This window comes from Phacochoerus africanus, chromosome 4 (genome assembly GCF_016906955.1).
Source record: "Phacochoerus africanus isolate WHEZ1 chromosome 4, ROS_Pafr_v1, whole genome shotgun sequence".
NCBI classification, from domain to species: Eukaryota; Metazoa; Chordata; class Mammalia; order Artiodactyla; family Suidae; genus Phacochoerus; species Phacochoerus africanus.
The window spans coordinates 1,751,594-1,778,890 of NC_062547.1; the positions used below are offsets into that span (position 1 = coordinate 1,751,594).

The 27,297-nt window shown below is 63.6% G+C and overlaps 1 protein-coding gene across 1 annotated transcript in view; it reads left to right on the forward strand.

The window, feature by feature from the left end:
- Nucleotides 1–27,297, forward strand: part of KCNQ1 (potassium voltage-gated channel subfamily Q member 1) — a 314,470-nt gene that overhangs the window by 69,718 nt on the left and 217,455 nt on the right. The window contains exons 3-9 of the mRNA XM_047774975.1: nucleotides 15,728–15,854; nucleotides 16,237–16,315; nucleotides 16,610–16,706; nucleotides 17,150–17,290; nucleotides 24,957–25,067; nucleotides 25,919–26,014; nucleotides 26,596–26,718. Coding sequence (XP_047630931.1) covers nucleotides 15,728–15,854; nucleotides 16,237–16,315; nucleotides 16,610–16,706; nucleotides 17,150–17,290; nucleotides 24,957–25,067; nucleotides 25,919–26,014; nucleotides 26,596–26,718 — 774 coding nt within the window. The remainder of the gene's footprint in view (nucleotides 1–15,727; nucleotides 15,855–16,236; nucleotides 16,316–16,609; nucleotides 16,707–17,149; nucleotides 17,291–24,956; nucleotides 25,068–25,918; nucleotides 26,015–26,595; nucleotides 26,719–27,297) is intronic.

Here is a 27,297-nt window from a genome sequence, read left to right on the forward strand (position 1 = left end):
CCAGGGGTGGCCACGCCCCTCGGCCATGAACCCGGCTGAGCATCCCAAAACCGAGGCCATCCAGGTGTCTTTCTGCCGGTGGGGGGGGGGGCGTCTGGCTCGGCTATGTAGGGGTCAGAGGTCATGCTCTTTGACCTGGGCACTGGGTCCTGGGGGGAGCGGGTGGTGGAGTGGCTGAGGGCCTGGCCACACGTGCCCGTTGTCTGGGCGTGGCCTTCCCTCCATCCCGGGCCGTGATCTCTGCTGTCCCTGGTCCCTTGTCCCGAGTGTGCTGCCCCCAGCCCTTCCCCCACCAGGCCTCACCATCGCCCAGGGCTTGGAGGCCAGGACAGACCTCCTTAAAGGGCCAATCGCCAATCAGATCCAGTCCCCTGCGTTGCGCCAAGCCCCTGAGGGCCTCCTCCTGACGGGCTTCCCTGAGGTCCTTCCCAAGGCCCTTCGTCCATGACCTTCGGGCTGGAGCTTGGATGTCACGTCCTCGGGAGGCCTGCCCTCCACACTCCCTGTGCCCTCCTAACTCTCACGGGGCTCTCGGTGTGGGGGTGTGGGGGGGCTTCGCGGGGAAGGGCCCGTGGTGCCGAGGCTGAGGCCCTTTCAGGTGGGGCACCCTTGCTCCGGGGGCTGGAGGAGCAGCGTGGGTGCCAGAAGCCAACGTGCTCCAAGGTCTGGGGGCTGGGGGTGCAGGGTGGCAGGTCCCCTCGGGGCCTCTCAGTGTGTGCATGGGGTCAGTGCTGGGGGTACCCAGTGAACACGTGAGCCGGGTCCTCCAAAGGCCAGTGGGGCATGGCGGTGGCTCTGAGCATTTTGGGGTGGAAACGGGCTCAGGAGCTTCCGGAAGGAGTCTTCGAGCTCCTCCTTGGCCTTGAGGAGGGTGACAGGTGACACTGGGTGGGGTGGGTGACCTGGCAGTGGGGTTGGGTGTCACCTGGGCTCAGGGACTGAGCATCTCCTGCGAGCCGGCCCGGGGCCTGGGTATGATTCCAAGTGGGGTTGAGGGGCCGCCCTTGGGGGCCCTTGACGTGCGAGGGAGACAGAGAGGGAGGGGTCAGCAAGCTGGGCGGGGCCAGGCCACTGCCCCATCCCCAGGGCTCTTACCCAGGAGGGCAACCTGGGGGAGGTGAGTGGGGGGCGTCTCACACCCTGGCGGCTCGGGGCAGCCGTCAGCAGGGGTGGGGGAGGCCGGGCATCCATCTGGGCAGACGGAAGGCCCAAGTTCTCCCTCAGGGTGGGTTAAACCCAAATCTCCCCAGCCTGAGCTTTGCCTTAGCGCTCCTCTCAGGATACAGACTCGTCCTGTAAAAGCCGACCCGTGGGTTCATCCGTCCCTCGGTTGGTCTCGTGGTGTTTCTGATTCCTTGTCATTTTTGATTCGGGTTTTGTGCCGTGAAGGTTCTCCTCTCAGGTGGCCGGCTCAGGGCGCCCTGGCAAGCGCTTACCATGGTCCAGTCGCCACCCCGAAAGTCCCTCTGTGTCCTTGGCAGCCCCCCCGCCCCCGCGCCCCCAGCACCTGGCAATCTCGGATGTTTTCTGTCCCCAGGGTCCTGCCTTTTCCAGGACGTCATGTGAAAGGCATTCTGAGTTCTGTAGCCTCTGTGTCTGGCTTCTTTCACGGAGCAGAACACATTTGAGCTTCATCCTTGTTGTGGCCTGCGTTCAGTAATTTGTTTCCTTTTAATTGGAAAGGATAAAATGTACCACAGTTTGTTTATCTGTTCGCAGGCTGATGGACATTTGAGCCGTTTCCAGTTTTCAGCTGTTATGATTAAAGCTGCCCTGATTACAGCAGTCAGGTTTCTGAGTGGTCATATGTCTTCATTTTTCTCGGGAAATCCCTGGGAGCGAGATGCTGGACGCTGGGCTACATGTGCGCTGACCTTTCTAAGAAACTGCACGCTGGCTTCCACGGTGGCTCCGCTTCCCTTCCTCCCCGTCCGAGGGTTTCCATCGAACCGCGTCCCCGCCGGCACCTCGTGTCTCAGCCTTCCTCATGGGTGTGCGGCTCGGTCCGGCGGTTTTCACCACCATCCCCGGTGGCGAGTGACGGCGGGCACCTCGCTGGGCTCGCGGGCCGCTCAGATGTCTCTTTGGACCAAGTGGCGCTTCAGTGTTTTGCTCGTCGGAGGGACCCGGTCCCCGGCCGCCATCAGCGAGCCGTGGGGGCTGTCCCTAGAGGCTGCATAGACATCTAGAGATTAGATTTCGATGAGCAGGTTTTGTTTTGCAACGATTTTCTCCCAATCTGGGGCTCCTCTTTGCTCGTTCTTCACAGCATCTCTCCAAAGAACAGAAGTTTTTAATTTTGAGGAGGTCCAATTCTTTGGGGAGTTTTTTTCCCTTTCCCTCCAAGGTTCAGGCTTTTGTGTTCTGAGAACTATTTGCCGAGTCCAAGGTTACAGAGCGTTTTCTCTTGTTTTCTGTGGCCATTTCAGAGTTTTCCGTTTCTGTTTAGATCTGTGATCCGTTTCCAGTTTAATTTGATGGACGGTGACAGGTACGGATCGGGCGGACTCTCTCTGCACGTGGTTATCCATTCCTTCGAGCTCTTTGTTTCCATCGAATTAGTTTGACACCTTTGATGAAAATCAGTCAACCATCTGCGTGGGTCTGTTTCTAGACTTTCTAATCTGTTCTGCCACCACCACCCTGACTTGATTAATGTGGCTTTTGTAGTAAGCCTTGAAATCAGGCTGTGTTAATCCCTCAATTTTGTGCATTTTCGAAAGTATGTTGGCCATTCTCGTCCTTTGCATTTCCATGTAAATCTCAGAATCGGTGTGTTAATTTCTGCCCCAAAGTCCTGCTGGAATTTTGATTAGCCCTGCGACGAGCAGTTAGATGAATTCAGGTATCAAGCACATCTTCAGGAGGCCAAGTTTTCTGAACCCAGTATCTCTGCACTTATTTGGATATTTTTTTAGTATCGCTCCGCCATGTTTTCCAGGTTGGGGGGCGCACAGGTCTCGGGTGCAGTTCGTGAGACTTGTCACCAAGTATTTCTTGTTTTTAAAGCTACTGAGATGCTGGATTATCGTTCATTCGATTTCACGTTTGGATCGTTTGTTGCTAAGTGTGTCCTGTGGCTTTGCTAACCTTCCTCCTTCTGGAAGCTTTTTTTCTTTCTTTTTTTTTTTTTTGGTAGATGCTTTAGGATTTTCTATGGAGGTGATCTTGTCCCAAAAAAAGTCAGTTTTCATGTCTCCTTTTCCATCGCTGTGCTTTTTCATTTCTCCTCCTTGCCCGAGGCCCCGCCTGGGGCCTCATGGCGAGACTTGGTCCAGAGGGCAGAGCTGCCCTCCTTGTCTGGGTCTGGATCTTCGGGGGGCCCCCAAGCGTGATCACGGTGGTAAGGTTTCCTATGTGCCCTTTGTCTGCCGAGAAAGTTCCTTCTCTTCCTCGTTTCCTGGGAATGGAGTTTATGGCGAGCATGGCTGTTAGATTTTGTCAGATGCATTTTCTGTATCTCTTGAGATAATTCTCTGTGTTTTCTTTCTGACTCTGGGGCATCACACTGACTGGGTGGTTGAAAACCAACCCTGAACTCTTAACGTCAAACCCACTTGGTCGTGATGCATATTATAAAAGAAGGCAGTACTGTGCTTGAGCTGCTAAAACGGTGCAGAAAACGTTTGCAGCTTTGCTCACGATGGACTGTCTGGGTCTGCGTGTTACCTCGCTGCTCTTGGCACGAGGTAACGCCAGTCTCTTAGGATGAGCTGGGGAGGGTCCCAGCCTTTCGGTGTGGGAAGAGCTAGTGCAGAATCCCTGTATTTCTGTGTTTGATAGAACGTGCGAGGCCATCTGGGTCTGGCGTTTTCTTTGTGGGAAAGTTTTCTGTTAGGAATTTAGTGTCTTTCATAGATCCAGGGCTCTTCCGTTATCTATTTCTTCTCAACACTCTGGATAGTTCGTGCCTTTGAAGGCATTTGTTCCCCAAGGAGCCAGAGACCCAGAGCCCGGAGACGAGACCGTCTCGCGAAGGGCCGTCGCTCCCCGATGGCCTAGGAACGGGGTTTGCCATGTCTGCACAGGCTGCCCGAGTGCTGGGGACCACCTTAGGGCCCTGAGAGGGGACACAGGCTCTGGGCCCAGAGCTGCTTGAAGTCCCCTCCCAAACCGCTCGGCTCTCTGGCAACAGGTCACAGTCAGGGGAGTAGGGCAGAGGCATGGGGGGGGGCGGGGGACGAAGATCAGACGGGGCTGTGCCTCCCAATTCTGCTCCCCAGGAAGGCAGCCCCTTCTTGGAGGAATGACATTCAAGCAGCCGGCCTTCCCGTCCACGGCAAGTTGGCCCGTGTCTCTGGCTATCACTCTGAAAACCTCAGCCCTAGAGCAGCCACCTTGGAAGCCGCTCACGTCTCAGCTGTGAAACAGCAAACTCTGTGCCCAATTGCCTCCCGATCCCGTCAAACACTCCTGGAGAGGGAAAAAAAGCTGTTTAAGTTCACGCCTGTCATTAAAATCTGTAGACATGTGGACCCAGAGTGGGTCCCTCGCGGTCAGGACACAGAGGCGTGACCGCGTGCACCTCACACGCACTCCTGCACCAGCTCAAACAGGCGCACGTGCTCACGTGCACAGTCACACAGCCGCACGCGGGCGCACGCAGGGCACGCGTTCACGGGCACACACACGCGCGCGCGCGCGCACGCGTGCCTGTGGGTGGGTAGGAGCGGCCACCGCCGAAGCGCTGGTGTGCCGTCCACGCTGCAGGCCGAACCTCTTCATCGCTTCCCAGCGGCTCATGAGGAAGGGTTCTTATGCCCGAGGCTCCGGGTCGGTGGACTTCCAGCTGGGGGTCGATTCTTAAATGAGACCCTTTGAGAAGTTTGGGCCCGCGGGTGATCGGAGGGGTGGGCTTCTTCCCGTTCGCAGCCCTCAGCAGCCAGGCTCCTGGGCTGAAAAGAAACCCCGTGCAGGGGCCTGTGGACGGGAATCGCCCTGCTGGGGAAAGTGGGGATTTGCTGTCCTCTGCCGGGGATGCCGCCTCCAGCTTGGTTTTTCTGCTGCCTAGGGAGGCGGCTGCCCACGTCCTGGGACCCCTTCTGGGAGGACAAAGCTTTGGGGCCTACAGCCTGGACGTCCCCAGGGGCCCCCGTCCAGCCCTTGGCTTGACCTTAGTGACAAGCTGGAGCTCAGGGTGCCCTTGAGGCCGTGGTGGAGGCGTGAGCGGGGTTGGTGACTCTGAGGCCACAGGCGAGCATCTGGCAGGGCCTGTCCCCCACTCTGGTGGTTCTGTGACAGTTAGTGACATGCCTTGGCTTGTGGAAGCATCACCAGATTGGTCTCAGCTTCGTGTTCGTGCGACACTGTCCTGTGTATCTGTGTCCCGTTTTCTAAGGCCGCCAGTCCTATTGGGTCAGGTCCTGGTGACCTCGTCCTGACCACTCCCATCTGCAGCTTCCGAGGGGTCCGGACTTCAGCGTGTGGCCTCTGTGTGGACACAGGTCAACCCTGCAGAGTGCCCGAGTGGGGCTCTTTGTGGCCTGCCCTGTTCTGGCGTGAGCAGTGAGTGACCCTTAGGGACCCTCCCTGCCCGGCGTACTTCAGGCCCAGCCCAGGTCCTGGGCCTGGTGCTGTGCTCAGAGCCGGGAACTCAGCCGGGGTGAGAGGAGAGCTTGCTGTGCTCCAGCCCTGTGTTCCACTGGATGTGACGATGGCGGCTTCCGTGTGACAGGAGGACCGGGCGGTGGAGGAAGCTGGTGGTGGGCATGAGCGGGCAGCCCCTGTGGAGGTGGCACCAAGGAGAAAGGGGCTGAGGCTCGGGGAGAAGCCACAAAGGTGAAGGCCCAGAGCAGGAAGGAGGTGGCTGCCGGGGACAGAACGGAGGCTAGGTGGGCGAGGCCGCCACCCCAGCCTGTCTGCTCTTCCCCTGGAGGAGGCGGCCTTGGGCATGGCCTGGGGGTCCAGGTGCCCAGCGGATGGTGAGCCGAGCGGCTCGGAGGCGTCGGTGGTCGGTGGCAGGCTCTGAGTTAGCATCAAGGACGTGGGGCACCTGGAGGGGCCGGGGCATGGTGGGTGCAGCTGGGTGGACAAGGGATCCAGCTGCGGGGGGCTGGGTGTTGGGGGCGGCAGGCTGGCCCAGGACGAATAAAGGAAGGAGGGAAGGTTGGGAGGTTTCCTTCTTTCTCTCTGCTTGGGAGGCAGCTCTTCCCAGACTCCGAAGTGCAGGCCCCTGAGGAGTTTCACGTCTTGAGAAGAGGAAGAAGACACACATTACTTTGTTTGGTTTCCAGAGTCTTGGGGATGCCGAAGCCGTGGTGGGGCCACTATCCCTCATGGGCACAGCTGGCAGTTGCCAGAGTGGCTGGCGGTGAGGAAGGAAAGTAGGCGTCTCCTAACGAAGTCATCAATTGACTCAGTCCTGCCCGAGACCCCGCCTGCCACACCTGCCCCCCAGCCTGTCCCCGCCCCCCGTGTCTCATCTTAGGAGGCTAAGTGATTGCAAGGTGACGTTAGCACTCGTGTTCTTTTTTGGATGCGCCAGCAGCCTGTGGAAGTTCCCGGGCCATGGACTGAGCTGAGTTGAAGCTTTGAACTTCACCACAGCTGTGGCAACCCAGGATCCTTAACCCACTGTGTCGGGCCAAGGATTGAACCTGCACCTCAGCAGGGACCCACACTGCTGCAGAGACAATGCCGGATCCTCGACCTGCGGCACCACAGCGAGAACGCTGAAGGCAGCATTCTTGCCAAAAGTGCGGGTTTTCCTGGGGTCCCTGAAAGCCGCATTGGAGAGGCTTTATGGAGATGTTTTGATGACCCATGGAGCCATGGATGGGAAGGAAGCCCACACCAATTCCGGCCTCAGTGGGGAGAAAGCCACAGGGGAAACTCTGCAGTAGACATTGATTCTAGGCCAGAGCAGGTCTAGTTTTGAGTCAAGAGACTGAAAGATGACAGTGACGGAATGGACGAGGTCAGTGAAATCCCAAATTCATGAGAAAGAAGGGACTATGTATTATGCTGATGCAGTGGCAGCTACAAAGAGAATGAAGGAAAATGAAATGGCGAAAAGCGAGGAAGGTGGGAAGAAGCCGGATGTGCCCAATTGTACACTAAGTGCGAATGGCCTGACTCCCTCTGTTAAAAGGCAGAGACTGGCAGAGGGTTTTCCAATCCATTGTTGGGAGGAATTCCGTTGAGCGCCCTGGTAATGACCGTTGAGAAACGAAGAGACGGCCAAAGCGATGCCAGGCCGGGGCACACAAGAGGAAATCACGAAAGCGGGGCAGACGGCTTCGGGGTCAGTGCCGAGACCAGCCGGGACAAGGCACCGTTTCCAGAGGAGACACAACCACAAGCTTTTATGCGCCAGAGAACGTGACACACCATGTAAAGCAAAAGCTCCTGGAACCGCGCGGGTCGGATGCGCTCCTCAGAGGATCGATGCCTCGCTCTCAGGATGGGGCTTTTCTAGCAGCTGGAAGATAAGTGAAGGCGTGGACGGTCACGTGTCATGATTGTGAGCAATTTCAGATTCTAGCGGTAAGCCCAAATGCTCCCCGTTATCTACAGCCATGGAAGAAGCATCCCTGAATCTGGCTCCTTCCAACACCCGTCACCGGCGCTCGCCCTTTGCAGGGTGGGCCGGGCCCCGTGGGGACGCTCCCCTCCACCCTGCCTGGAGCCGGCTGGGGCTGCAGGCCCCGCTTCGAGGACGGTGAGCTGTCCGGGGGTGCCTCCTCCCCGGGGCTGTGTGGCTCCCTCACGGGAGGGAGCGGGAGGCGGACAGGCCTAGGGGCTGTCGCCTGGCCCTCGTCTGCTGCTCTAGCCCCTCCAGAGCCGGGAGGTGGTAGGAGGGGTGCCCAACACGCTCAGGACCGCGGTTCTAAGCCGGCCCTAGAGGTGGAGCCCAATAACCAAGATGTTTTATCTCGGCACGCCAGGGGCCGCTTGGAAAGCCAATCAGTTTACGTGGCCGTGAAACCACTCAAGACGCTTTGAAAACTTGCGATCCTCCAATGGAAGCCCAGTCCATTCGAAATAAAGGCTTGCAGAGGTACCCAGGCTTAGCTCTCTGGGCATTAACGCCCTCCTAAGTGACCGTCAGGGAGAGGAGGCCCCAGTGGAGGATGCAGGCCGAGGGCCACGAGACAGGCAGCCCCTCTGCCCGCAGGGGCCCGCCCCCGTGCCCAGCGCCCCGGGGACATCTATGGTTTTCATGCCGTTGCCAGTGGCTTCGTTGCATTTACAAGTGTCCTCCCTACAGGAAGGTTGAAATTCGCTCATGAAAAGCAGAGGACGATACAGTAACATACAGAGATGGCATTTTGTATAAATGCGCAGACACACACAGTTACCAAAAGCCTCTGGCTGCCGCCCTCTGCCAGGCACTCCAGAGCGGGGTGATGTGCCGGCTTTGCTTCATCAGAACGTGCTGAGCCCTGTGCTGGGCTTGGAGCAGACTGCCAGCCCCCGGGGCCCTCTTCCCGCTGCATCGGCCTCCCCCACGCCGGCCGGGTGTCGGGCTTGAGCTGGAGACACAAGGGTAGGAGGGGAGCCGGTGGCACGCGGGCGCCCTGCGTCACTGACATGGGCCTGGGGCGGCGAGCTGGGTCCCCGGGGCTGGAGGCGCCTCATGAAGCACACGAGTCTCCTGTAACCCCAGCTGGCCAAGGCAGGGCACGGGCACCGTCTGCCCGCGTGATAGCCAGGTGACCACGGGCCACTCTCCCCTCTGCGGCTGGGTGGCCTTTATTCAGAAGGTCTCAGAGCTGGGGAGGGTTGTGCTGGGCTGGGCTGAGTGCTGCTACCTGGGGAGGGACACATATGCTCAGGCCGGGGGACAGCAAAGGGTTCATGGCACGTGGGTGTGGATGCCAGTCAGGAAGGGGCAGGGACGCTGAAGCACGGAGGGATGGGGTGGCTGACCCAGGTCCCAACCCCTGGTGTTTGGTGGCCCTGGAGGTCGCCATCTCGTGGGAGAGGGCAGGCTCTCGGGCCTGGCCTGCCCTCTGTCCTAGCCTGGATGTCCCTTGGGCAGCAGGGCCACCCCTCGGGCTCCCAGTGCCTGCCCTTGGGCCACTTGGAGCAGGGAGTGGACCCTGTCAGGGCTACCTCGGGCTGCTGGGACCTGAGGCGGGGTGCTCGGGGCCCAGGGTCAAATTGTCAGCTGCATATGTGGGGGGGGGGTCGTGGCACTGAGGGGGCGCAGCCAAGCAGAGGGCCTCCCCACGGGGAAAAGGGAGTTGGCCGGGGAGAGGGGGCGGTGGTCAGTTCCCTAGCAGAGTCCTGGCCGGGCAGGATCCCAGCCCCACGCCGGGCAGCTGGGCTGGGGGCTGCTGTTCCACGGGCGGCCAGTGTTCACTGTGGGGCGGGGGTGGGGGGGCCAGCTGTGCCCAGCACATGTCACCGGGAAGCCCTGGCCCTCCCTACGGGTGCGTGGCTGGGAGCAGCTGGCCACAGGCAGCCCCCGAACAAAGGGCCTTTGAGCAGCCTGCACGCCTGCTGCTGCCCTCCGGCCAGCTGACCCTCCCGGGAAGGCTGAGACCGGCTCCCTCTGTGGCTCACTGGGTCCCACGTGGAGGTGGAACAGCTGGCCCCAGAGCCCGCCGACCAGGACCACAGCCCCCGCGGGAACACCTCTAGCCAGGGCGGGGCGGCCCCCACCTCTTCCAGAGACCTCACCCTGGTCACCTGTGCCCTGGCCCTGGTAGGAGGCATGGTCTGGCCCCCCCTGTCCCCCAGCCCCCGCCCCCGTCTGTCTGGTGAAATCCTGTTTACCCAGGAAAGCACGGGTGTCCTTCTCACCAAGGAAGCCTTCCAGGGGACCGACAGTTCCTGCAAAGCGTCCCCGGCTCTGTCCCTGAGTTGGTCATGTCTGGCGTCCACGGGGCTGTCTGGGAGGGCGCTGCGCCTTTTTTCGTCCTTGACCCCAAATCCCGCTTTCAGTTGCCCCGGCTGTGCCATCCCACAAACCCCAATTCCCCACAGTTCATCTTCCAACTCCCTTTAAAATTGATTTTTCCATTAGAAAGATACTAGGGCCGTGACCGCTGAGCACAGGTGAGGGGCGGGCGCTGTGAGGCTCCCTTTATTGCTCAGCAAAAGAAAGAATTTTTCCTCCGGCTCTGAGCACGGGCACTTCGAGGGCTTAACCACCCTGTCGCGCCCCCTGTCACCCCGGGATGCATCTCCGCGGGGATGTGTTCCCAGGGCGTCTGAATCAGGCGTCGCGGGCAGCCCAGGCCGCGAGCCGCAAACCACGGCGGGCTTCAGACACAGTCTTCCCGGGGACGAGGCGGATTCAGGAGCTGCCGTAGAGGGAAGAGCCCATGAGCCACCTCGTGGCCCTTCCTCCATCTGGGGGCGGGGGGAGCGGCGGGGCCACGGGGATTACGACACGGCCAAGGAATCCGCCGCCTCCCCCCGTGCCCGGGCCTGGAGGCCCAGATAAGCACCTGTTTTTCTAACCCTTTATTTGACTTGGGATTTGCAGATCTGCCATCGGCCACAGTTACCCCGAAACACCGAAGGCAGGCGGGGCTGTGCCCCCGACCTTGGGCCAGTAGGGGTCCCAGTGCCTCTCTGCGCAGCAGCGGGATGACCTCGTGGAGAGCGAGGCCCCAGGCGGTGCTCAGCTCAGCCCCGCGCCTTTTGCCTCCGGGGCTTAGGGAGCCGCCCGGGTCCAGCCTGGCCTGGACTCTGCGCCCACGTGGCATGCAGGCCACTGCCAGGCTGGGTTTGCTGGTTTAGCAGGAAACTAACAGCGGGTCGAGGATGCTGAGCCCGAGGCTCAGGGCGCTGTGAGGCTGCGTGTTTCTGCCCAGAAGGGCATCAGGGCAGAGGCCTGGCTGCAGAGCGCCCGGGGCATGGGGCCTCTGTTGTGACAAAACGCACCTCCTCTGCGGGTGACCGTTTCATGCACAATCAACGCTGGGCAGAGCCCCCACCTCTGTCTGGTCTCAGAGCTTCATCATCGCCCCCAAAGGGATCCCTGTGCCCCTCAGCGGCTGCTCCCCATCCCTCCCTCCCAGCCCCTGGCAAGCACCGATAAGCCTTCTTTTTATTAAAATTATGATGGAACACGTAGAACACAAAACTTAGCATCTTGACCCCTTTTAAGTACACGGTTCCGCGGTGCGACTCTTGAGGAAACCTCACACTGCTGTCTCCAGAACTTTCTATCTTTCCAAACAGAGACTGTCCCTGTTAAACACGCTGCCCCCACCCTCTGCTTCCTGCCTCCACGGATTTGACGCCTCTTGGGACCTCATTTGAGTGGAATCATGCAGGATTTGCGCTTCTGTGACTGGCATCTTTCCCTGAACACACTGTCCCCAGGGTCCTTCCACGCTGCGGCCTGAGTCAGGATTTCCTTCCTTTTGAAGGCTGAGTAATATTCCACTGTGTGGCTGGACCACGTTTCGGGGGCTGCTTCCACCTGCCGGCTGGTGTGGAGATGCGGCCGTGAATGTGGGCGTGCAGATATCTTTGCCATCCTGCCTTCGGTTTTTCTGGGGCTACCCCAGCAGTGGGGCCGCCGGATCACATGTGCTCCTGTTCTTAGTGTTTGGAGGCACCTCTGCATGGTTCCCGCCGCGGCAGCACGCTTTCCACCCGCACCAGCAGCCCACAACGTTCCAGGCTCCCCACATCCTCGCCAGCACGTGTCACTGCGTTTCCCCGGGAGGAGCCGCCCAGAAGGGTCTTCGGGGCTGTGCCACTGTGGTTTTGGTCGCGTCTGCCCCGTGGTTGGTGGTGCTGAGCCTCGTTGGCGTGCCTGCTGACTGTCTGTAGGTCTTCTCTAGACACCTGCCCATTCCAGCTTCGTACCCATTTTTAGTTGAGTCGTTTGTTGGGACCTTTGTAAGAAACAATTCTAAGTTAGCCGAATAACGCAGCCAAGAGCTGCCCCCCACACCTGCTGCTCGTGAGACACGTGGGGAGCCTACGGTCTGCTCCGGCTTCCTGCACCGAAACCCCTGGGAGGAGGGGCACGGCCTCCGGATGGGGGGCTCGATGGCGGCTCAGACGCAGCCCTTCCCGGGGCGGGGGCTCTCGGCATCTCAGCGGCTGGCCGGCGCAGAGGCCCTGGTCCATGAGGCCGGCTGCAGCTGGGAGGCGACCTTGCTTTGCCTGAGGGACAGGGGCCCGGTGGGAGGGGGCCCTTTGCCCCTCTGCTGACTGAGGTCTTAGCCGAGATCCCTGACCCCAGGACGGCCCCTCTCCCCATATCTGTGGGGCAGAGCTCAGGGCCGTGCTCCGGCCGGCATCCTTGACCCCTGCTCGCAGCCGGGCAGGCAGGCCTCACGTGGTGCTCTCTCAGACAGGGGCCTCTGGCCGCCTCCGTTATCAGCGGAGAAGTCAGGTGTAGGGGGTGGGCGCTCCCGGGTGTTGTGGGTGCCTGAGCTGGACGGACAAGGGTGGAAGGACCTGGCGGGGGTGGGGGGCTGGAAGGACAGGGTCCCAGACCCGGAGCCCTCAGGACCAGGTGGGGGGATCTTGAGGGGCCAGGGTGAGCCCTGACCCTTCATGTGGGCAGTGGGCAGCCAGGGCAATGGCTTGAGCAGGGGGCGTGGGGGAACTGAGCAGAGCAGTTGGCAGGCTCTGGGGGGAGCTTAGTACTCTTTGGCTCCCCAGGGCCTGCTTAGGGCCACAGGCCTGCCCCGGCTGGGGATGGGGGTGCAGGGGACTCAGGGCAGGGAGGGCGGCTGGGGCAGGGGAGGGGGGGAGGGTCATTCTTCTGGGGCCGGATCACTGAGGCTGGAGGCTGGCCTCCCTTTCCCTGGAGCTTAGAGGACGCAGCCCTGCAATTCCATGAGCCTGCTTTGGACGGGGGTGTTGTCCCCTGAACCAGGGGTGGCCCCACGAGATGACTTAGGGGTCAGGCCTCCTGCAGGCCCTTTCCCCACCCCACCCACCCACACAGGGCAGTTGAGCCCACCCAGAGCCTCCGCAGCAGCCTCCAGCCCAGAGCAGCCAGGGCCCCTCTGCTGAAAAAATTCCGGAACCCCCGTTGGTCCAGAACTTCGGGCCAGCCTGTCTGGCCCCCAGTCAGTGGACAGGTGGCTCCAGGAGACGGCGGTGGGCTGGGCTGGCCAGGAAACCTGCCCCCAGGGGTCCCAGGGAGTGCGGGCCAGTCCTGAGGTCCTGGCCAGGGCTTGGCCCCTGGAGCCATCCCGCCCAGTGCTCACAGCTGCCGCTGGTGGTGACCATCTTGTCTCTGAGCAAGTGCTTGTGCCCACGGCCCCAGGCTCTTTCCTGGCCCAGCACACCGGCAGTGCCCCAGGCCAGGCCCTGGGCTCAGAGACACGGTGAGCGCCCCGTTTTAGCGCCCCGTGCGGCCCGCCAGGCCTCAGGCTGAATCTGGATTCGAACAGGCTTTGGGGATTAGCGCTGTTTTAAGTATTCCCTCACCTCCCCTCTAGACGGGGTTCCCGGGGCTCCAGGCCACCAGCCCCAGGAGGGCAGGGGTGGCTCTGAGCGCGAGGCCAGGATAATTCGGGGTGGGGGGAGGGGCATTCCCGGTCGCTACTCACTGAGCGGAAGGTCTGGCGTAAGACCGCCCTGGAGCTAAGACGCTACCCTACCGTTGTGAGACTTCACCACTTCAGGTACGCTTAAGGCGTAACTGGAGAAGCATTTTAAGTAACTTTTTAGAAAGTGCATCAAAGTAAGAAAAAGACCTGCCAATGACTGATCAGCCCAATGGCGTGCAGACTCGCAGAGCTGCTTGGAGGCTCCGGGGGCTGCTCTTTGGTGGTGATGGGGTTCTGCCCCCCTCCGGGCCGTCGGTGGTCCTGAGCGCTCCTCTCTGAAGATGCCAGCACTGGCGTCTCAGCTCTGGGGACCCAGAGGTGGTGGCTCTGCGGCCCTGGTCAGGACAGCCAAACGCTGGAAGCCCACCCCCCACCCCACCTCCGTTCCCGGCGAGGGGGCCTCGCCATCCTCTGCTCCTCACGCCCCTGAGAACCGGCCCGACGCGAATCTCGGAAACACACGCATAAGACGGAGCCCTTGAACCAGGGAGCCCTGGGCCGCTCCTTGGTCGGACGGATTATTTGTTCTTTCGTTCACTCAGCGGGTCGGCGTCCACAGCTGGCCAGGGGAGGGTGGGGCGGTGCGCATGGCCCTGCCCTGCTGGGCTCAGCCACCCTCCAGCCGAGGCTGCCGCCCCCAGAACTGAGGACCCAGGTGGCACCGGCACTCCCCCGTGAGGCCCCAGAGCCTGAGCGTCCACGCCCCTCCCTCTCCACCGCCCCCCACCCTGAACTCCACATTGCAAACCAAGAACTTTTCTTGCAAACGGAAAGCCGTAAATTTTCCTATATTTTCTCCCATTTTTCCCAAGCTTGCCCCAGACACCGGCTGATAGTATCAGCATTTCATCCTAATTCTGGATACTTGGGAATCAGTGGGCGGCATCCGGGGGTATCCGGCGGACCCCTTGCGGTGGGCTGCCTGGCGGGGCCGGCGGAGGTCAGGCATGGGAGCAGGGCCTGCCACCGTCACCTGGTGGAGGCAGAAATCCCCTGCCAGGGCCGGGTTCCCTGGGGAAGGGGGGACAGGGCCGGGCAGCCGCTGGCAGCGAGCTGACGGCAACCCTTGGTCCACCCGTGCTGTAGCCTGTGACAGCCTGGCCTTCGTTTGTGAGGCTGAGGAAAGCTCCGTTACGTGGATGGAGCGCATCTTGCTGGCTATTCAGGGTCCCTTGAGATCCCGTGTGAATGCGAGAGGCTTTTCTATTTCTGGGGGAAGAAAAATGTCACCAGGGCTCTGAGAGGGGTCGCGTCGCACCCGCAGATCGCACCGAGCCGAGTGGCGGCGACCTCTTACCTCCGTCCAGTCTTCCAGCCCCTGCGCACGGGACGTGGCTCCGTGTGTGTGTGTGTCATCCCTCTTTCCCCTGAGCCGCATTTCTCAGTTGGCCTCGTGCAAGTCTTCTGCCTCCTGAGCGAATGCCTGAGTCCTCTGCTCCGCCTGCTACCCATGCACATGGAGTTGCTTCGTCTCCTTTCCAGGTTGCTTACGGTTTGTGTACAGACGTGCAGCTGCCTTTTGTGATCAGTTTTGCGCCCCTTCCTCTGTTGAACTAACGTATTAGCTTGAGCGGGTTTTTTGCGTGGACTCTTCAGGGCTCCTCACACGTAAGATTGTATCATCTCTGAGCGGCGATCATTTACTTCTTTCCAATGTGGAAGCCTTTTCTTTCTCTTTGGTGCCTATTGCTCTGGCTGAGACTTCCGTCCTATGTGGAATGGATGGGGTGGGAGTGGGCCTCCTTGCCTTGGTCCCGATCTTAGAGGAAAAGTTCCCAGGATCGGGTAGGCTGTCAGCCGTGGGGCTTTCGCATATGGCACTTATCGCACGGAGGTGGTTGGCCTCTGTTCCCAGTGTGTTTACTGTTCTTATCACAAAAGGTGCTGCATCTTGTGAAACGCTTTTTCTGCATCTGTCCTCATTGTGACATCGTCTGATATTTTTCCCTTCCTTCGGTTCATGAGATACATTGTATTGGTTCATTTTCGTGTATCGAACTATCCTTGCATTCCAGGTCTAAATCCTACTGGGTCATAGTGTCTGATCTTTTTGCGGGGATGCTGAATGCGGCTGTGGACCTGGGCTTGGGATGCAGGCCTGTCCAGGGGGACGAGGCTGCCGACCAGGGCCCAGGCCCCTTCTGCGGCCGCATCTCAGCAGAGGCTCCTGGTGCGGGGCCCGCCCTGGTCTCGGCAGGCGGCAGAGCCTGGCCACGAGGTGAGCGCAAGCCCCTCTGTCCCCACAGGAGATCGTCCTGGTCGTGTTCTTCGGGACGGAGTACGCGGTCCGCCTCTGGTCAGCGGGCTGCCGCAGCAAGTACGTGGGCATCTGGGGCCGGCTGCGCTTTGCCCGGAAGCCTATCTCCATCATTGGTGAGTCACACCTGGCCCAGGAGAAACACCCCCCCCACCCCAAGATGTCCAGGCAGGGACCAGACACCCTCCCTGGGAAGGAGGTCGGGCAGCTGGACCCCCGTCATGAGCACCACCAAGCAGAGGACCCCTGGGGGCTGGGAGACCCCCAGACTCTTCCAACTGTGACGGGGCAGGACCCCAAGGCCAGCGGCCCCGGGGTGTCCCTGCCGTCAGCAGCCTGCAAGCCAGGGTGGGGGAGGTGGGGTCGGTGGCCTCTGCGCATGCCTGGGACAGAGGCCCGTCTCCACATCCCCTTTGCTGGGCCCCATGCCATGTGACTGCCAGGCACCTTGCTGGTATCCAGCTGCCTGGCTGGTGACAGTGGTGCTGTCCCCTGCAGACCTCATCGTGGTGGTGGCCTCCATGGTTGTCCTCTGCGTGGGCTCCAAAGGCCAGGTGTTCGCCACCTCAGCCATCAGGTACGCAGGGCTGCAGGCTCCCGTGTGGGCCGAGTGCGGCGGGGCCGTGTGCTGGGTGGGGGCGCAGCCCCAGGGCACTCACAGAGTTGGGGTTCAAGACCCAGCCCGAGCACTTAAGCGCCTCGGGGACTCAGGCTGGGACCAGACCGTCTGGGGACCTCTGTGTGCTCATCCGGGGGCTGCGGGAGCCTGGGGCCACCCCCGCCCTGACCCTGAGCCTCGGGGGGGTGGGGGAGGGCTGCTGGTGGGGGGCTCAGGGTGGCCTGGGTGGACGCAGCGGCCGCTCCTCCGCAGGGGCATCCGCTTCCTCCAGATCCTGCGGATGCTGCACGTCGACCGCCAGGGGGGCACCTGGAGGCTGCTGGGCTCCGTGGTCTTCATCCACCGCCAGGTGGGTGCTCCGGGGGAGGACAGGGTCTAGGCCGGTGTTCCCGCCCTGCCGGGCTGACCGTGTGTCCCCCTGTCCCTCCTGTGGGACGGGACAGGAGGCAGAGATACAGCTCAGAAAAGGGTCCGGGAAGCTCAGATCCACAGCTGGACGGGTCGCAAACAGCCCCCAGAAGGCGCAGCCTCCACGGGGCCAGCGGTTCGCCTCCTCTGTGGGGGAGACTGGTGGCAGACGGGCTGGCAGGTGGGGGGGTCCGCCCAGGGCGCTGGCTGCAGGGGCGCGAGGCCCAACCTGCCTGTTTTATGAGTCACAAAAACGAGGGAGTCCTCCAAGTCTGATGTCCGCCTGGGCAGACTTCTGGTGAACGTTGGAACCTGCAGCCACGGGCCTGCAGGGGCTGGGGTGTCCGTGCCGGGCTGACCCCACCCCGCTCGCCGCCCCCGCAGGAGCTGATCACCACGCTGTACATTGGCTTCCTGGGCCTCATCTTCTCCTCCTACTTCGTGTACCTGGCCGAGAAGGACGCTGTCAATGAGTCCGGCCAAGTGGAGTTCGGCAGCTACGCGGACGCCCTGTGGTGGGGGGTGGTAAGTCGGGAGCTTTGGGCGGGGCAGGTGGCATCGGGACCATGGGGCCCCAGCCTCGGGCCTGGGGCTCTGGTGTCTCACCTTGGGCCTCGAGACCCTCCGCCCCCTGACCCCCAGGCTTGTAGCCCTGCCCACAGCAGCTTTGTGGTTCACCGAGCGGCCAGCACAGGGCTCCACACACAGAAGGGCCCCGCGCCGGACGCAGGGCCCCCACGGTCCCTGCCCTGAGGTCCTTAGAGCTTTGATCTTGGAACTTGCCTTTTGTAAGGGACGTCCGAGGGGACACCAGGGAGTGTGCAGGGGGCCCGTATAGGGGCCGCACCTCCAGCCTGGTTCCTTGCCCGAGACCCCGGCCCGCCTGCGCCTGCCCCGTGAGTGTCCCTGTGCCAAGGAGCATGGCGCTGCAGGGCAGAGAAATATGTGACAGGTGGGAGACCCAGGAGGCGGAGAGTGCCCCGCGTTTTGACGGAGCGTCAGGCCTGCGGATTCTGTAGCATAGAACGGCCCCGGGTTCCGCCTTGGGGGCGGAGGCTCTGGGCTGTGAAGCTGGGCTCCTGGGGCTGCTGTGTCCCCTCCTGCAAGCTCCCAGCACCCCGGCTCGGCCTGAACGTGGCCTGGACTGTGGGGTGGGTGGCTGGAGGCTCTCCCAGCTGGCAGCCTGCAGGAGGGGTGGACAAAGGCGAACGGTCCCACGGGCAGGCGGGCCTCTCTGCTGCGTGGGGGGGTCAAGCGCCTCTTTTCAGGAAATCAGGCTTGAGGTGGAGGAGGGAGACGTGCGGGGGCCACTCAGACTTGCCGCGGGTGGTTGCAGGGGCCGAGCCAGCAGCAGACGTCTGGGCTGCGTGCTCCCCGCAGTGTCACGGGTGTCTGGGCCTCGGGGGACAGAAGGTGCTCCCTCACCACACCCTCCATCGGCCTTGAGGGAAGAAGGTCCTGGGCTCCTTCCTAGGCACGGGGTGACTGGCAGCCCCCTGGCCGGGCACACAGCACATGGGGGCCCGGGGCAGCCCAGACCCTCAGGTGGGGGGCAGGGGTGCCCACCAGAATGCCCACTCCGACGCTGCCTCTGGGCTGTGGCCCTGGCCCTGCCCCTTCCTGTGGGTGCACCTGGGTGCCCAGACCTGATGCCCAGGAGGGCCTAGAACAGCCCGAGCAGCCTGGCCCTGGCGGGAACCTCTTCAAGCAGGGCTGGGGTGTGGGAGCTGGGGGTGGGCTGACATACGGGCTCACTCAGCCCGGGGTGCGGGGAGCCACATCCCGCACAAGGTATCCTTGGAGCCCGGGGCCCGGGGTCCAGGGGCCCTGGGTCCAGGCAGTGTCTGCACCCGACCTGTTTCCCTCCCTCGCCCACTCCCCGGGTTCCCCCCGCTGCAGGGAGCCCCATCCAGCTGTGTCTCCCCAGGCAGGCGCGTGCCCCACCTCCCACCCCCCGCCCCTGTGAGACCGACAGGGCTCCTGACGTTCGCTGAGTCAGCCTTTTTTTCTGGAAGCTTGAGACGTGCCAGGCTGCTCAGGGGAGGTGAGGACGTGCTGACCCAGCTCCGGGTTGGGGAAGGCCCCGGTTCTAGCCTCTGCCCGTCCTCCTGCAGGCCGTGCCCCCATAGGCTAGGTGTGGCAGGCCCCAGCAGGTTTGGCAGGAGGGCTCGGCCCTGGCAGGGAGCTCGCTGCAGTGGGTGGAGGGGACGTGTCCTGGTGACAGGCCGGCCCTTGGAAGGACAGGTTGCCCAGGGCCAGGAGGATTCCTGGGGGGGCGGCTGGCAGGGCAGGAAGCCCGTGGGTGATGGCCCGCGGCTCGGGTGATAAGTGGTGCCCGGCCTTGGCACTGGCCTGCCGCCTTCCCGGCCGCTCTGAGCTGCTGCCCGGCCCGGCCCCTGTGAGCGGCGCTCCCACTCGCACACCTGTGCAAACATCCGCCCGCCGGCCGGGAAAACGGGCTCTTTGTGCCCAGCTTGGCACCAATGCCCTGGCCTCGCCGTCAGCTGCAGCCCCGGCCCCGGCCACCGCGGGCCTGGCCTGGCCATTGTTCCCGCCGCTGGGCTCCCGGGCAAACGGCCCCCATGCGTCCGGCGGCCCCTGCAGCTGTCCAGGCAGAGCAGCCGAGGCTTGAGTTATGGGCTGTGCTCCTGGCATGTCTGGGACAAACAGCTCAAGACATGCCAGGCAAGGCCAGGCAGCCGGTCGGGGGTTTCAAATCCACTGTGCCCTACACCGAGCGGTGGCCTTCCCTCCGGGTCCCCTGCCCATCACGCCCTGCGGGTCCCACCGGGGGCAGCAAGCCAGGGCTCTGCTTTCTGGGCGGTGCTGCCACGGGCCCTGGCGCGGGAGGCGCTGCAGGGTCTCCACGCGTGTCTGGCCCAGGCCTTGCCTGCGCGCTGTACACCCGACCCACGGGCCTGGGCGGGGCTCGGCAGGAACCGACCAGCTCCTCGGCCACGTGTGGGACTGACCCTGAAGTGGGGCGTCTGGGCCGCGAGTTGTGCCGTCAGCTGTGTTTCCTCCAGGGCGCCTTGGGGGTCCTGAGGGCGTGTAGATGTGCCCTCCGCCGGGCAGGCTGTGGCTGCCGCAGGGGTGGCCCCAGTGTCCTTGGCCCCTGGCTCGGCCGGGGTTTGCTGTGCGAGTGGGCGGATGAGTGGATGTGTCTGTGGCCCTTGGGCCAGCAGGTTCCTTGGCATCCTGGGGCGGCCACAGCAAGTCCCACAGACCGAGTGGCCAAAATGACAGCACCACGTCCTCTCCTGGTTCTGCAGACAGGACTCCGAGATGCAGGTGCTGCAGGTGGGCTCCCAGGAAGCTCGGGGGCGGGGGTGGGGGGGCCCTTCCAGCTCCAGGCAGGTGCTTCTGGGCCACGCTGCACCTTCCGTCTCTCACCAGGATGCCGGTCAGTGGGCGTAGGGCCACCCGAGGAGCCTGGGGCCACTTTGTTTTCAGACTCCTAACCCAGTCACTTCGGCAAAGACCCTCCGTCCTCATAGGCTCACGTCTAAGGGTCCGGGAGGACCTGAATTTCAGGGCCGGCACTTTCGCCCAAGACGGCGCTGTCCCAGGTGGGCCTCGTGAGAGGCCTCTCCCCTCCCCCAGCCTCAGTTTCTAGGCTCAGCATCTGCCCCTTCTTCTCCCCCCCTCCCACCGCCCCCACCAGATGGGGACGCCGACACGGGCGCAGGAGCTCCCCGCTCCCCCGAGTGTGGTGCCCCTCGCCTGGCTGCTGAGGTGTTTGGGGGAGGAGGTAAGACTTTTTTCTTTGCCCTTGGGACAAAACGCGTTTGTGTGTACAAGTGCGAGTGGCGGGAAAAGCAGTTTTTGCAAACACGGGCTCCTCTGTTTCTTGCCTGGGGGTCTCCAAAATCGGGAGGCTGCTGGGCTGTTTACCCCCCGCATCTAAATTTAGAACTTAGAGTGAAAACGCTAGAAGCCGCCCCTGCATTCAGCCGCCATCTGAAACAGAGGCGGACACCTGGCCACTGTCCTTAGCTGTGGGATCCGGCAGGTTCTGGCTTCTCAGGCAGCACAGCCTCCTGGCCGGGGCAGGGGGGCAAGTGGGCATCTGGGTGAGGACAGGGCTCCCAGATGTTCATGTGCAAGGCCCGTGGGCACTGCTGTGCGGCTGGGCCAGTGTCAGGACCTCCCTCGGACCAGGGGGGCCAGGCTCCCAGCCCTCAGACCCCACGTGGCGGTCCCCTCTTCCTCTGCCTGGACTCTGTGCCAAGCCCAAGCTCAGAGCCATGCAGCTAAGAACAGAGGGTCTGCAGGACCTCAGGCCCCCCCACCACCCTGGTCCCATCCTGCACCTGTTGACTGTTGTATACGAGGCTGAGACCATGGGCTCTGAGAGCCCAGCCAGAGAAGGGCCTTACCAGCTGGGCTTTGCAGGTTCGTCTTGCTGCACTTACTGCCCACTGACGGCCCTCTGGAGCGATGTCTCCATGCGCCCAGCAGGTCTGGCGAGGGTGCTGTTTGGGCCTGGTTTTCTCTGGAGGGGGCTTTAGCTCAGGTTATCCAAGGCAAGAGCTTTCCAGCTTTGGCTCGAGGGAGGATAACGCGGCAGCGTCAGGAGCGCAGGGGAACGGGAAGCGGTGGGGTCACATGGTCAGGCCTGTGGGGTGGAGCCGGCCCTGCTCCACCGCTGGCCGGCTGTGTGGCCCCGGGCAGGTTGCCCGGCCTCTCTGGGCGCAAGGCGGGTGCGGCTTCCATGAACTGGTAGAGGGCGTCAGCGAGCACAGAAAGCCTGGGGTGCCCGGCGAGGATGCAGGAAAGGCTGGTTGTCCATTGGAGGGGCTGGTGCTGGCCACGGTTCCCTGGGCAGTCCCCAAAGCCCGGCGCCAGGCAGTGACCCCGCAGCAAACCAGTCCACGCTCTGGTGTTCACGGCCGCCGCGGCCCAGGGCCGCCCCCTAGCCCTCCCGTCTGAGGGTCCCGCTCGGCCCCGTCCGCACAGAGCGGTCCCTCTCGGAGCATGTGTAGGTTGGCCCTTCCTGGCCCCCAGGGACCTCCGGTTTCCGGCAGGGCTGGCAGTGGGGCAGAACGGCAGGCCCTTCATCAGGCAGCGCCTGCTCTGCGCGGGGCACTGGGGCGCAGCAGGGGTCAGGTCGCCTTGGTCTCACGCCCTCGGGGTCACGGTCGCGGTCGGTTGTGGTCCACACACCGTGACTCCCCGGGCGTCAGGAGGGGCCTCCTGAGGAGGTGACCTCTGCACCAAGCCCTCGAGGCAGTCGCCTGGGCCTCCTGAACGAGGGGCCTTGAGCCTGGCTGTACTGCGCGGTGGAAGAGGCTTGGAGGGGCCTCCGAGTGGGGCCCTCTCTTCTCCGCCGTCCTTGTCCCCACACCGGTTCCCACGAGCGCAGGCCGGCAGGGCTCCGAGGCTCCACTCGCCTGATGGGGAGCCCTGCGAGGGTTCGCGGGATTCGCTTTTCGCCTCTGGAAAGAAGGCTTATGTGGCGGGGTCCGATAGCTTTTGCTTTTACCCAGAGTTTGCAGGCCTGGCTGGGTCGTTCCCTCCACCCTTGTGTGCCAGCGTCTGTCCGCTTGGCGGCATCTCCCCCTCGACCGCAGTGTTGGGCCAGCTCCTCATACCCTTTGCTGCCCTGAGACAGCCCTGCCCCCACCCGGTTTCCCCTCTGTCCACACCTCTCCCACCCGCCCAGCTGCCCTCTCTCCCTGGCACTGTCCTGCCAGCCTCCTCCAGGCAGGTTGGTGACCCGAGGCTGGCCGAGGCCTGGACCCGCTGGAACGGCAGCTCCCTGCCCTGGCTGTGTCCCCAGCCCCCTGGCGTTGTACTCAGGAGCCCAGGATGTGCCAGTCTTGGTTTGGTGCCTGCTTGGTCACTCAGCACTGGCGAGACCCCGGCCTCAGTTTCACCCTCGGTCAGATGGTCCCGAATTCACAGCGTGGCGAGTTTGCCAAACAGAGTTGCCACCCCTGGTGCCACTTTGGTGCTGTCCTTGTTCCAGTCCTGGCGCCCCCCCCCCCCCCCGCCACTGGACAGGTGGTCCTGCCCGTGGAGCGGCTGCAGCTGATGCCACCCTCTGGAGCGGGGCCTCCCTTCGCTTTAAAAGGGGGACATGAAACGGCACTGGCGCCAGCTTCTCAGGACACACCGGCAGCTCTTCTCCCGCCTCGTGTCCCTGGGAATGTGCATGAGGACACGAAGGGGAGACACAGGTGGCGGGGGACGTGCCCCGGGTTTGCATGCTTGGCTGCCAGGCGGGGGCACCCCGGCCAAGTTGTCTCCCCGAGCTGGTGCAGACCTGGGGCCTGGGTCGCCTGCTGTCGGGCAGCTCTGAGCGCCGAACGCCGGCTGTAAAGGGCCCTTTCCTGAGCTGCTTGGGTCTGTGGATTCGGCAAGACAGCCTGCTCTCTGGGGTCGGGCTGTTTCCTCAAAGAGCTGCAAGGATTTGTTAACTTGACGCAGGAGGTCTGGGACAGGGTCCGAGAGGCCAGGGGTGTGCCCTGGCGGGGGTGGGGGACACCTGGCCGCTTCGTCCCGCTGCCTGGCCAGCAGAGCGCCTCCCAGACGGGCCTCCTGTGCTCCTGTCTGCGAAGGGGGTGGGCACCGTGCCAGCCACACTGCTCTGCCCCCCGCGCCTCCCGGCAGCCCCTTCGCTCTCCCACACACATTCGTCGCCAGGGGTGAGTTTTGGGGGCATATTAACGTTGATAAGCTAAAAGGTCGCCGCACGAGTGGTTTGCCTCGAGGCCTGCGTGTCCTGGCCGCAGACGGGACGGCCCCACTCTCGTCCCCAGTGGTGCCTTCTCAGAGGTCAGCCTGCTGCTCGCTCCCTGCACGGCCGCCGTTCTCAGACTCGTGGGTCTTGGGACCCGTCCCCCCCTATCCAGGTTTGAAGGCCCCAGGAAGCTTTTGCTTACGTGGCTTGGATCTGTTGACCCCCCCCATTAGAAGAGAGAACTTCGCGATTTAAAGCGGGTCACCCCAGAAATTCGACGACGTTTTCCAGAAGATGCTGCCCGTCTCGTCCTGCCCTGCCTTTGCCCCGTGCCCAGGCAGCCACCACCCAGGCCTCACACGTGGGGCACAGACCCTCTTGGGGAAGCGGGTGGGGGGCTCTGGGTTCCCAGACCCCCTCTGCTACCTGCCGGCCGTCAGCTTTGCCTGTGGCCCCAGGCTAGTCCGGTCCACCCTGCAGCATGTGTGTGTGTGAGGGGTGGGGCCTGGAGAGAGCTGGGCCCTTGTGCCATGTGGGGGCGAGATACGTACACATGTGTGTGCCACGTGGCTGCCTTAGTGCATCTTGGCATGTGCGTGCGGGTACAGAGAGAGCCCTGTTTCCACGTCACCCACGCAGGCGGGCGCCGGGGCACGTGGGCCGGCCTGGCTGCAGGTGGCTTGGCGCACGTGGGACGTGTGTCTGAGGTACCGTGACATTGCGGGGAACTGTTCTGTGTGGCGGCCACAGACGGCAGGACCACAGAGAGTGACGTCCGGGGGGCACTGGGTGGGCGCGGTGGCGACGGGGCTGTGGCGCCTGGTCCCAGAGGCTGGAGCGCGTGTGCTTTGATGTGACTCGGGGCCCGAACCACAGTCCTGCTGTTGCTCAGGCCTCGGTCCCTGCGGTCTCCCGGGGGCTGCTCACCTCTGCCCCGGGGCGCCCAAGCTGGCACGTGTGCCTGTCTCTGTCCGCGTGCATGCGTGTGTGTCCAGCTGGCTGTGCAGCCCCGGCGTCTCCCCCCGGCCCCGACCCAGGGCCTGGGGGGGCTCTCCCGGCGGCCCCCACTCCCACTGTCCCGGCACGCACCCCGTCGGACAGCTCCCCCACGGAGAGGAAGGTTCCCGCTGCGCCTGGTTCTCCGAATACAAGGACACATGAAACATCTGGTGCCCAGGGTGGCGTCAGGAAGTGGCGTGTCATCCGCGGCCGGGCTCTTTGTGGAGGGTGGGCCTCGCCGGGAGCTTCTGGCCTGCTGGGGGCCGGAGCACAGCGACACGGGTGGCCTGAGTGGCAGGCCTCCTCGGGGACAGGGCAGGCGTGGGACAGGAGGCCTCCTGGGCCGCATGTCCGGCGGGCTGCTCTCCAGCGGCGCTCAGCTCCCGCCCGCACGCGTGCGTCCTCGGCTGCGTCAAGCGCGCGGACCCCCACCCCTCGGCGCTCGGGACAGACGCCGGTCTGGGGGCTCCGGGGCTGGCCTGCTGACCCTGCGCCTCCTCTCCTCAGGTCACCGTCACCACCATCGGCTACGGGGACAAGGTGCCCCAGACGTGGGTGGGGAAGACCATCGCCTCCTGCTTCTCCGTCTTCGCCATCTCCTTCTTCGCGCTCCCGGCGGTAGGCGGTCCTCCAGGCTGGGGGGCGGGCGGGGCCTGCAAGGGACCCTTCCCCCGCCCGGGGCACACGCTGCCCCAGCTCGCCTGCCCCGGGGCCCCTGGTGGCCACCGTCCTCCTGTTCCCGCCCTGCCCCCCCCCGTGGGTCCTTGGTGACACGTGCAGGCAGTGGCCCGGCTGGTTTCCCAGCAGGTAGTGGGTGCAGGCTCATCTCTGGCCCCAGGGTTGGGACTCGGTGCCACTGGCGGCTACCCCGCGACCACATACACGGCATCCGTGTGCTTGTGAGGGGGCGTGGCCACGCGCTGTGGCCTGGAGGGGGCTTTGATCCTCGTCCTTCCTAGAAGTCATCACCACTGCTCACTCTGTGTGTGTAGGTGTGTAGTAGCCGTGTACACGCATCACGTGTGCATACGTACTGCGTGTGCATGTGTGTTACACGTCACGTACTATGTGCTCGTGTCTGTGTTGTGTATACATGTGTCGTGTCGGTGTACCAATCACGTGCATTGGCATGTACACGTGCACGTGTCGCATGTATGATCTGTTGGTGGTCTGTGTGCTGTGTACATGTCTGCATGTGTCCGCGTCGTGCGTGTCCACTGTGTGCGTGGCACGTGGCTCTGGCAGAATGTGTGTTCGCATGTGCAGGTACGTAGGACTCGATTCCCCTGTGGACAGGGAGCTGCGCTCGCGATGAGCCGGCCCTTGCACCCCGTGAGCGGCCCGGGGGGCTGCCCGGCTGGGCCAGAGGTGCTGACCTCGTCTGTGGGGCCCGCAGCGCCAACGGTGCCCCGGTGCCCAGCCCGCTGTCAGGCCTGCGGGATGTGAGCCGCGGCCCCCGCTCCTTCCAGGGGATTCTCGGCTCCGGTTTTGCCCTGAAGGTCCAGCAGAAGCAGAGGCAGAAGCACTTCAACCGGCAGATCCCGGCGGCAGCCTCGCTCATCCAGGTGACAGCACCCGGCAAAGGCCCCCCGGCCCCAGGATCGCGGGTGGTGGGAGAGGCCGGAGGCGGGAAGCTCCCCTGGGGTCTCCTCCTCCCAGTCACCCCCGGGCGGGAAGTGCCTGATCTTTACCCACACGCCGCCTGGAGGCTCCCTGAAGCCGAGGGTCCCACACTCGGGCCTCTCAGGGGGGCCCTGCTCCTCCACGGCCCCCTGCCCTGTGCTGCTGGGTCTCCCAGGCGACCCCTGCGCTGCGGCTGTCTACACCGGGGGACCCAGTGCGCCCCAAGGAGAGGCAGGCGTCCAGGCGTCTTTGCATCGCCAGGGTCCAGGCAGGTGGGGGTGGGAGCAGACACACGGGGGTTCGCAGGCAGAGGCCTCCACGTTGTCCGAGCTGCTTGGACAGAGCGCAAGCCTGTGAGCTGCCTGGTGCAGGAAGGGGCCCCGAGCAGGGGAGTGCTGGCCGGCAGGATGCCCGGGGGGCCCGCCGGGACCGGGAGGGGCCCAGGCAGGGAGGGTGGGCTGCGGCTCCATGGGTGGCCCATCGCTGCTCAGGGGCAGCTGACAGCCCCTCCGTCCGGTTGCAGACGGCGTGGCGGTGCTACGCGGCTGAGAACCCCGACTCCTCCACCTGGAAAATCTACGTCCGGAAGCCCTCGCGGAGCCAGGCTCTGCTCTCCCCCAGCCCCAAGCCCAAGAAGTCTGTCATGGTAACCAGCCCAGCGGCCACCGGGACGGGCACTCCTTAGCGGGAGGGGGGCACTGCGATGGCCACGGCTCGGGGCCAGGACTTGACCCTGGCACTTCAGCCCAGAGTGGCCCATGGCAGGGTGTTGGTGCCATTGTGGGTGCTGGAGGTGTGTGCCCTATGCTGGGCTCCCACCGTCCCCGGGGTCCCCAGGCTCCGGGGCATGTAGGACTGGCCGCTCCAAGCCCAGGTCGGTGGGGGCCCAGAGCAGGCGCCCCAAGAAGGGGATGGGTGAGGTCCCAGCTGACTGCTGAGAGAAGGTTCTTGAGAGGGCCTGCTGTTGGGCTTTCTGTGCTGGGCAGGGGGCGGCAGGGGGCCTCACGGGCACAGGACAGGGAGCTCAGTCTGGTAGATGCAGGGCAGTCAGGCTGGGCAGCACTCCTTCCTGGGCCTCGCCCACGCCCACCTCGGGGACACAGCTCTCCCAGGTGCCAGCCACCTCAGAGCTCTTTGCACTTGCTTGTCCTCTCCCAGGTGCCAGCACGGCCTCCACCTCCTGTCTGCCCCATCCCCTCTCTAAGCCCCGCTGACCACCTGCCCT